This window comes from Benincasa hispida, chromosome 9 (assembly GCF_009727055.1).
Source record: "Benincasa hispida cultivar B227 chromosome 9, ASM972705v1, whole genome shotgun sequence".
Taxonomy (NCBI): domain Eukaryota; kingdom Viridiplantae; phylum Streptophyta; class Magnoliopsida; order Cucurbitales; family Cucurbitaceae; genus Benincasa; species Benincasa hispida.
The window spans coordinates 49,052,364-49,063,093 of record NC_052357.1 but is presented as its reverse complement, the minus strand read 5'-3'; the positions used below and the strand labels follow the sequence as shown (position 1 = coordinate 49,063,093).

General features: G+C 33.4%; 1 protein-coding gene across 5 annotated transcripts; it reads right to left on the bottom strand.

Annotated features, from left to right (window-relative positions):
* Positions 1-1,212: 1,212 nt before the first annotated feature.
* Positions 1,213-6,912, bottom strand: LOC120085029 (peptidyl-prolyl cis-trans isomerase FKBP16-1, chloroplastic). 5 transcript variants are annotated; one of them, XM_039040849.1, is made up of 10 exons: positions 6,756-6,912; positions 5,436-5,645; positions 5,258-5,292; positions 4,373-4,466; positions 4,181-4,241; positions 3,460-3,505; positions 2,824-2,894; positions 2,634-2,687; positions 1,770-1,831; positions 1,213-1,623 (listed from the first exon to the last, which is right to left on the bottom strand). In XM_039040849.1, exons 1-9 carry the CDS (start codon positions 6,812-6,814, stop codon positions 1,790-1,792), a joined length of 672 nt encoding a protein of 223 aa, XP_038896777.1. In that variant the 5' UTR covers positions 6,815-6,912; the 3' UTR covers positions 1,213-1,623; positions 1,770-1,789. The 5 variants fall into 5 exon arrangements, with proteins under 5 accessions (XP_038896777.1, XP_038896779.1, XP_038896776.1 ...); XM_039040851.1 differs by lacking the exon at positions 1,770-1,831 and having other exon boundaries at positions 1,216-1,623; XM_039040848.1 differs by lacking the exon at positions 1,213-1,623 and having other exon boundaries at positions 1,769-1,831.
* Positions 6,913-10,730: the final 3,818 nt, after the last annotated feature.

Here is a 10,730-nt window from a genome sequence, read left to right as displayed (position 1 = left end):
CTTATTGGAGGATTTCTGTTAGTTGACAAGTCAACACATTGGTGCACCTTATGTTTCTTCCACTATTGGTAGGGTTGGCAAAATTCCCCATGGGGTCGGGTCCCCACCTCAATTAGGGTGAGGAATCCACGGTTTTGACCGGGGATGGGTCAAACCAGGGATCTCTTAGGGTCCCCGAACCGGGGACGGGCAAGGATGTGAAGGTGTGTTTCTGCCCCGACCTTGACCCGCCTCAATTAGTTTTTAAATATTTTTTCTATATATATAATTAGATTTTTAAATATTTTCTCTCTCTCTCTATATATATATATATTAAATATTTTAACTTTTTACATTTAGTTTTGTTTTTAATTTAGCCCAACTAAAGTGTCCAAGTCCAAACCAAAGATAATATTACAAAAAAAAAAATTAAAAAATCCCCATAGGAAAATAAAAGGGAAAACGGGGAATGGGTCCCCAACGGGGAATCCCTGTCCACGTCCCCGTGCCTTGAAATGGCGAAGATGGGGGCGGGGATGGGGATAAAATCCCCCATGGGGAACGGGGATGGGGAATAAAATCCCCATCGGGAACGGGGACGGGGACCCTCCCCGCCTACCCTGGCCCCGTTGCCAACCCCTAGCCAATTTTGAGCGAGCTAGTAGGTACTTGTGGGGTGATGCCTATTTTGCATGGAGAATTATCGTGGGCTAGTCATGCACAAGCTATGGAAATAGCAAAACCACTAATACTACTTCAAGTATAGACTTATGATAGATTTAATATTGTAACACTATAAGTCCAATTATAACCTCCCAATCATTTTATGGGATGTCCACTTAGTATCAAGTATTATTTTCTTAATGTATTTATTCTCTTATCAAATTGCTATACACTCCTGCAACTGCTCCAGATTGATTTTAGAGGTAAACATGACTAAGACTGGCGTCAACTTCATGTAGAATATATATCCTTGTGGCGTGCACATCATGATTGTTGTGCACGAGGAGAAATAATACATGGGTCAGCTATATCATATGACTACTTGTCTTGATACACCTCAATCACAAGAAAATTTATCATACCTAACTACGCTTATTATTATTGCAAGGTAAGAATTTTATTATTTTGTGTTTTTCAATTATGTGATATGAATGCTATTTTATATTAATATTTTTCATCATAGAGAATAATTTTGTCCAAGATGTACACCAATATTCATTACAACACAATTTACCATAGATGAATTCAATGTGCGATCAAAACTTTGTAAATGTAGAAAATATCATTCAAAATACACAGACTCAATGGTTCTGACACTGACCAAAGACGCATTCATCGTAGACGACAGCAACAACATGGCAAAGCTATTATAAAGCAACATGATGGCCAATAACCTCACAATTTCATGGTTTGATTCCAATTTCTCCTGGACACTCATAGGAGTACAAGCAGACATCACCATCAAGTTTCGGTCATCAACAAGAGTATTTTGTGCACGATGAATTTCTATATTGTTGTCACCCAACAGAACAACATTTTGAAGTGTTTGTACCTTGTCGTACACAACGTCCACGAAGAAGACCACCATGTGGCACATGAGTGACTTGTAATTCAAACTTTTCATTCATATGAACTTTTATCCTGAAATAAATGAACTAATGAATTTACATTACATCTTGAGAGATTAAATCTAATAAATGAAATAAAAGAACAAGAACAAAAAAAAGAAAAGTGGGAAAGAAAATTGTTTATTTAAGAAAAAAGAAACAAAAAGACTACTTGTATACATGGTCCACGATTAAGGTCTTCACGCTCCATCCACAAGTTCTATGACATGACAGCCACCTACCTGCCATGATGACATGATTGGATTAATGAAACTCGTGTATCGGATACACAGTGATTGGATACACGATTTCTATCAACTTAACAAACCACCTTATCTTTATCAGCACTTTCTTCAATTTTATTTTTGAAAATTTGTTTTTCAAGTACCCTATTTTTGTTATTATTTAAAAAAAAATACATTATTCTTGAATTTAATCGGAATTTCAAGTTAACCAAAAGATTTATATTTCACTTTCTTATGTGGTATTATTCTCTACTATATAGTAATATAGTAGCTTAAAAAATAAAAACTCGAGTTATATTTTACGCTACTTGCAATTTTAATATATTAATTTATTTCATGTAGTGGTCATGATATCATTTTTTTTTTTTTTTTCATTTTATATTGTGGATTTGATCTCATTCTAAATAACAATAAACTATCCAACAAAATTAGTATATGTTCTAAGTTACATTCACCATCCACTTAAAATATTCCGAATCCTGTCACTTCAAGCAAAGAGTAGCGAACAAGATACTAATCATCATCGGTTTGATCCCAATCTTAACTCAAAAAACCGAGTATGTATTTTGTGACAGAGGATAAAAAAAAAAGTCATACACAGTTTAGTTTTTTTTTTTTTTTTCCCCTTTTTTGAACCTTACACAATCTAATCTGTGTTGTGGCACTGCAAATATGATAAATAGAAGGCAACAATATTGAATATACAAGGATTTAATTCAACAGAAGGGATAGAAGCCTATATAGAATCTGAAAGCAATATTGATAAGGATGAAACTCATAGTACTTTCAAAAGTTGCACCTCAAATATCAAGGGCTCGTTCCGATGTGATAAAAGACTACGTCGAGGACCAAACTGCAACCAAACGAACTTAATTGAATTGACTAACATTGTCGTGTTTAAGAAATATGACAAAGAAAAAGTGATTATGATGAATAATCAATAATGTTAATGCTAGTCAAAGAATGATAAGTGAGAAACTTAGGTTTACCTCTTCAGGGATTGGGTTCAAATTCTCATTTATGTAACCCACAGAAGGAGGGATAAGTGCTCTTCTTTTTCCTAATAACAAATAATAATAATGAAATTGGTAAAGATAACAGCAAAAAGAATGGGATATTTCTCTGTTAAAAGGAAAACTGACACTCCATTATAGGCCAAACTTTGTTATTCACAAAAGAAACTATGAGAAATCTTCAATTAATATATGTGCAAATTAAAGGTTGTCTAATAACTTTTATGTAATCCAGCATAAAATATGAAGAAGATTTGAATTTTCTTTTCCCACCGACCGGGAATCTTCTGGTTTCCTAATTTTGCTACTAATCATGAAATAGATGAAAGTTGGTTTGAAATGAAGCACTTGAAAAAGTCGTTTGAAACAGGTCCAGAATATAAAAGGAAGAGGGTGAGCCAATAGCAACCTAAAATATAAGACTAATGCAATGAAGTTGAAAAGGTTTGAGAATGATAAAAGGCATAATAAAGAATGCAAGCCATGAACAGCTTAAGAGGCTATGATCAGACGAGATGAAGAACAATTGAAGTAAACAAAGAAATAATATTATGTCATTTAGCGAATGAATCATCAAGAGTAAAGCTTGATGATTGATTATCCATACAATACCTCCAACTCTCATGCCAACCAGCACCTCCTTCAAGCCCTCTATTATCTGTAAGAAATACAATATCAGTGATAAACACCAAAAATGTGGTGCCTTTTTTTTTTTAATAATGATATGCATATCCAACTACTGAATGACAAAATTTGAAAGCAGACCGAGCAAACTATGAATATTTTTTCACTGAAGGAAAAGAAAAATTAATAGGCGCTGGCGTAAGTGGTGATATAGGAGCTTTAGCATCTAAACGAGAAAAAATAAGATACAAACTAACTAACAGAGCATCTTCCAAAAATCAGCAAAGTTCTTGTAATAGACTTTAGTGACGTTTTATGCGATGTTCTTGTTTACATTGGTGAGTTTTTTGCAACGATTATGTGGCTTTAGCGACGTTTTAATTTTGTAGCTAAGAATAATTAAATCTGAATTTTCCAATCTCAGGCTACACAAATCCAAACTTCTTAAACCCATGATCTAAATTCCCGATTAATGATTGTAACAAATATTGCAAATGCAAGTAATCTACATTGATGCAACATTGAGAATTTCCAAACAATAGAAATGGACAGCAAGCATATCTGCTATGGCCAATCATAATGGACAACTGCACACCAGTAAACAGATCATTGCACACTGGAAAATAAAACCATAATATCCGTTCAATATTCTAGAAATATTTCCGGCCCGATAATTTTCTTGAAAAACTGATATAAAAGAAGAGATTACCTGGTTTTCTTTCAAAGGCAGGATTACTGGTGTGCTTTCTCCACTGAATTGATCTACGGTGCTGTGAATATGACAACAGAAGCAATGAGAAAGATGGAAAATATAATGATGAAGATGATAATAATAATAATGGCCATGAAGCCATTAACAAATTTGCATAAACGGTTGCTGAATACAAGAGAAATGCATTACCTATGAACAAAATATCCATTTGAACGTCTGCAGACATAATTGAACTCCACCAAGTCTCCTTCATGTGCTTCTGCTCCATCTCCCTCAAAAACTTCTATTAATTGGAACTAAGAATGTTAGAACTACAGTGAACATTAATCACAGACCTCATTTGTTATCATATTCAAGAATTTATATAGAAGAGTCGTTGAACAGAAAATAAGAAAATAATGTAGGCTCAGTTTGATAACTATTTGATTATTTGTTTTTAGTTTTGAAAATTAAGCATATAAACACCACTTTCACTTCTAAATTTTTTGTTATGTCATCTACTTTCTACTAATGTTTTTAAAAAGTAGTTTTTAAAATTTGTTTTTGTTTTTATTGGCTAAGAATTCAACTCTTTTACTTAAGAAAGATGAAAATCATTGTAAGAAATTGAGAGGAAATAGGCTTAATTTTCAAAACAAAAACAAAAAATCAAATGGTTATCAAAGGGGACCGTAGTTTTCATCCCAGTCAGTATGAAGAAGGAACTCAAGCTATCATGTGTTTATAATGTAATAAAGCTAACCTGCTACTACAAGCAAACATGAGTTTGCTGTAAACATTAGTAAAAAACCTTCTTTTCTTTTTTTCTTTTTTCTTTTTTTGAATAAAAAACGAAAAAAGAAACCTTATTTTCAAAACGATATCACAAATAAAAATGACGGACTTCTTTGATAACAATTATAACTACCCAGTTTTTTTTATCGTAATCTACCTTTTCAAAGTTTTATAAAATCTTGAGATTTTAAAAGTGGTTTTAAAAAGAGAAACAAAACAAAAAAAAAAAAAGGTGGTAAATAAGTTGTTTTTTTTACCCAAAAAAAGGCCTGTTAGTAGGTGGGGATCAAGAAATTCTACCTTGAATCCTAACTCCACTCTCAAGCTTTAGCGTCCTGAAAGCTTCAAAATTTAAACAACGATTCCAAATGAGAACATGTGAAGCACTTTTGATGAATGGTCGTGAAAGTCCCCTCTACTGTGAGACTATGAAAATGATATAAACATTTCAAGAGAAAATTACAAATGAAATACATACCGAACAATGTCAGGTTCTTGCATGTCTATCATTGGTGCACCGAAACTGGGATATGCATATAACAAGATGGGATACAAACCAATGAACTGTGAGAACAACCTTCTTGGAATTCTTTTGACAGTGAATGATGTATTTCTAACGTCCAAGTGATTGACCATAGGATGCTTGGATATGGATACTTCCTCACCCATGCAAATGGTTTTGTGGAAACTACAATAGCAGTCATTGATGCTCTGTCAAGAAGTGAGTATCTTCTGATAAAGGTATCTAGTCTCAGAATTGAGGTTTGAAATTCTTGTGTTGAAAAACAATTTGAAACATTAAACACCCAAAGGAGGAGAGGGACCCTGTCACTTATGTTTTCACACAGGAAATTTCACAAAAGATAATTCCCTTTCTAGGAAACTAAGTAGATTATGATTTGTTGTTTTGGTTTGTTATTAATATGATAGAATGCGCACTACAAGAAAATAACACTAAGTTTATATTGCAACATCATACAATGATAATAGCCTATCGAGAAGGTTCTCTCTCTCTCAGAAGACAACTAATTCCAAAAGTTTTGCCTAATCCCCAACTCCCTAAACCCCTCTATTTATAAGCACTACATCCACCGTTAATATCCCTTACAGCAGTGCCACTATTCAATAATATTGTCTTGTTTACACGAAACAAATTTCATTTATAAATGAAACATATTAAAAAATAAAAGTCCATAAAAGCCAAGAAGCTAGCGAAAACACAGAACAAAATACCACTAATCCATATGATCCAGTTTCTTGTCCTTCAACCTTTGGCAGTAAACATTCAAAGGACGAAGGATAAAACCCGTTAAGTCATTCAGCCAGAGAAAGATAAAGCAACAAAAACAAGCCATTTAGTGAAATGGCATAGCAAGATTAAATGGGCAAGTAGATTTCACAATAAATTCCTTTGACCTTACCATGTAACTGGAAAGAATGCCGCAGATTGGCGAGCTAAAAGCCAAGAACTCAACAAATAAAATGCTCAGAACCAAACACATCCCGATACAACAATTTAAGGGCTATCTATACATTACAATTTTGCAATTCCCAGCAGCTTAAGCTATAAGAAATTTAAGAGGGTATTAAATCACCCTTCAACCCGAAAGGCTAATTATCGGTGCATTCTTAAACATATCCACAGCTAAAAATTATGTGTTTACACCAATGGAGAAGTGTATTGTTTTGTTTCAATAAATGCTACAAACGGAAAGGGAATCTTAACAATGTGTAAAGAAACACAAAATTCAACAGAATTTCACGTGGAATGAAGAAATTCAGCCATGGAAGAGCATACCCAGAAAATTTGACGACGGAATGAGACCGAAACAAGCTCCAGAACGAGAGAATTTCCATGGCCCGCCCAAAGAATTGTGAAGAAAGTGATGTTAATTGTTAATGGACAAGTAGAATCTAGAAACGAAGTGGATGAGGAACAAAAGGAGCAGATTCTATGGTTAAAATTTAAAATCCTTTTAAAATGTCGATTTTCAGTTATTTTAAAAGGGTTAAAATTAATTTTATCATATCATTTTCATACGTATGTTAATCACTTGCAATTTTATGTTCAATATTGGCCTTTTTTATATTTAAAATCAGAAAAATACACTTCGATCTTTGAGATGTGGAATTAGTATCTATTTGATCATTAAGATGATATATTTTAGTCTCCAAGAATTGAAAACTAATTCTAAATGAGTTCTAACGAATATTTGATGTGACAAATTGAGGTGACATATTTTAAATGAGATGAATAATTTTACTAATTTTATATTATTTTAAAAATTACATTGATTTTTTAATTATTTTATTTATTTTTCTCTCCCTCCATTCCTCCCACGTCTTCTTCCTCATTTCTTCTATGGATGTCTTTCTCTCTCCACATTCTTTATTTATTTTTTTTCCTCACTTTTTACAACTCGAAAACCAAATAGAAAATGAATAATAATGAAAAATGAATTATATTCTAAGGCGTTGATGATAAGAATGATGAAAAATGAATTTAGATGAAATTATTAGGGCATAAACATACCATGATGTTTGTTGATCTCTGCTCGTTAGGAGAAATATACTGTGATGGACCAGCGACGACGGATTTGGCCATGTTGTAGATTTCAACAACGGCAAAGAACATGAAGAGGATATGATTAGATTGAAATTTTTGAAGAATATAGAAATATAAGATTTGATTGATTTGTAATGTTTATGTTGAGTTGGAACGAAATCTCACTTCACATTTGAGTAGAAATAGATCACGATCATGATTAAGTTAAAAGAATCAATTAGCTTAATTTTTTATTGTTTATGATGATATACTCTTTTGTTTGGCAACTCTCTGAATAAAAGAAATCTCTCTAAATTTGCACAGTGGACGTAGGCTTCAAGCCAAACCACTATAAAGTTTGTCTTCATCTTCTTCTTCTTTTCTCGATTGATCAATCGGCCAAATCTCTCGAGCGTTTTGTCGTACGGTTTTCTCCATCGTTCTCTCTAGTTTTTGCATGTTTCATTTTCACAGAAAGAAGAAGTAAGAAGAACATTTTTTGTCTAAAGAAAGAAGTAAGAAATTGTTAGAAGAAAGGACATTTATCCTTGTTTTGACAACGCATCAATAAGAAGTAATTAGGCACCGTTTTTTAACAACTGGTATCAGAGACATAATACGAAAAAGAAGAGCACAATGTCAACAGCAAAATTTGAAGTCAAGAAATACAATGGGAATGGAGATTTTGTCTTGTGGTCCAAGAAGATAAAAACAATTTGAACTCATAAAATGCAATCCAAGCCATTGAAGATCCTAAAAACAATCTAGACATATAACAGAGGATGAAACAATGGAAAGATTTGCATTTACTAGCTAGATTTGCATTTACCAAGTTAATCTTGAATGTGACCGACAGCGTGTTGAGACAAGTCATTGATGAAGCCTCTGTAAGAGATATCTAGTTGAAATTGAATATCCTATACGTGAGAAAGGATCTACCTAGCAAGAAATTCCTGAGAGAAAAACTATTCACTTTCAAAATGAATCAAAGTAAATCTTTAGATTCAAATCTTTATGATCTCAAGAAACTTACCACAAAATTTGCATAAGCAGGGGAAAAACTAGGAAATGAGAGCAAAGCCACCATACTCCTCAACTCTATATCTGATTCATACAAAGATATGAATGCAAGTCAGAAATATGGCAAGGATTCCATCACATTTGAAGCTGCGATATCAGCCCTCAAATACAAGGAACTTGAACTCAAAATAGAAAAGAATAAAGCAAAAGCAAAATTACTCTACCTAAAGGAAAAAGCATCTCAAAAGAAAGGTAAATCAAAGAAGGGTCAGTGGAACTTTAAGGAAAAACATCTCTTAAATGTTTCTTCTATTATAAAGAGGGACATTTTAAGAGAAATGGTCCTAAAAGGAAAAGGAAAGACAATAAGAGAGATTGAAGGAAAGATAAAGAACACATAAAACCTGATATTGCAATTGGTGAAGATGCACTCGAATTCAATGAAATCCTTGCTGCTATTGATGAGAAAGGAGAAGGAAGACTAAGTCTTAGATTTAGGTTGCACCTATAACATGACATCCTCAAGGAAGTGGTTTGTTAACTACAAGCTTGAGATGGAGGCTTGGTGTTCATAGGAGACAACCATGGTTGTAAAATTTTGGGAATAGGCTCGGTAGCTTTAAAACTAAAGGATAACAGAGACATACTTCTTAAAGAAGTGAGACATGTACCCAAGTTGAGAAGGAACTTGATCTCACTGAGTATGTTAGATGATTTGGGGTGCATCTTCACAAGATCAAGGGGGACTATCATAGTAACAAGAAATGGGAAAGAAGTCCTTGTTGAGGAAAAGTCAAATGGTCTGTACTTTATCGAGAATGCTACCTATCCTAAATATGCATTAGTTTCTGAGGAGGATCATGACTCTGAAATTGTCATTTGGCATAATCGATTATCACATGTTAGTGAGAAAGGTTTACAAAAAACTTCCAAAGCAAGGTTTAATTAAACTCCAAGGTACAAAAAGACTAAATTTTTATGAACAGCGCATATATGGCCCGTCAAAAAGGATGAAATTCTCTCAAGGACAACACACTACCACTGCAACTATAAACTACATACATGTTGATCTGTGGGGACCATCCTCTACTCCTTCATGGAATGGTTCAAGATATTTTCTTTCTATTATTAGTGAATTCTCTAGAAAGGTTTGAACATTCTTCTTACAATTCAAATATCAAACCTTTGATAAATTCAAAGTTTGGAAAACCAAGTAGAAATACAAACATAAAGGAACATTAAATTTCTTAGAACTGACAATGGATTGGAATTTTTAAACAACTTGTTCAATGTTTTTTGTTCTTCAGATGGTATTACCAAAATAGAACTATAGCTTATACTCCACAACAAAATAGGATAGCTGAAAGGATGAATAGGATAATAATAGAGAGAGTTAGATGTTTGTTGTCTCAAACACTTCTATGTGAATCCTTTTAGACTGTATCTACTACTTCCTTTACTATAAATAGAAGTTTTTGCACTGTTGTAGACTTTAAAACCCCTAAAGAAGTTTGGTCAGATTGTCCCCAAACTTATCAAACTTAAAAAATTTTGGTTGCGTAGGTTACACTACAAGAAATAACGCTTTTAATAGCTTTTCACTATGGCCATTTATTAAAGGGGCTATAAAAAAAAGGAGGGAAAATGAAAAAAAGAGAAGAAAAGAAAAAAGGCGGAAAGTTTTAAAATAAATGTGCAGAAAAGCTAAAAAAGTGTACCCTAATATTTAAGGATTGAAATTGTGGTAAACCCATTTTTTCCCTCAACCCCTCTTATTCGGCACTTCCATCTCTCCCATTTCTCCCATCTCCACTTCCCCACAACTCAGCAACCCTAATCATGAACCCATGCATTTCCATTTGTCGACTGTCGTCGTCGTGTAATTCCTTCTGCCGACTTGTGCACTTCATCTACCCGTTTTGTTCGTAAGTCTGCAAGGTTCTTCTTGACAGCAAAGTGGTGAGTTGTTTTGTGGTTTGCCGATACACCAATTTCTTTTCTTTTTTTTTTTTTGCTTAGTATCAACAATGCCTTCAAAAGCTTCATAATCCAAGGAAGCGCCAACCAAATGACCTATTCTTGACCATTTTTCTTCCCATATCAAGATTGGAATTGTATGTTCTTACTTCGATCATTTTTTTTCTCTTTTAATTATCTAGATTATAGTGGATTCTCGGTCTGCATTGACTGGTTATTGGAATTTCTACA

Coding starts and splice junctions, on each gene's coding strand:
- LOC120085029 (XM_039040849.1), bottom strand. CDS start 6,814: ATGGAAATTCTCTCGTTCTGGAGCTTGTTTCGGTCTCATTCCGTCGTC. Junction 5,293..5,435: donor CAAGAACCTGACATTGTTCG/GTATGTATTTCA, acceptor TGAAGCTTTCAG/GACGCTAAAGCTTGAGAGTG. Junction 2,688..2,823: donor TGAACCCAATCCCTGAAGAG/GTAAACCTAAGT, acceptor GTTTGGTTGCAG/TTTGGTCCTCGACGTAGTCT.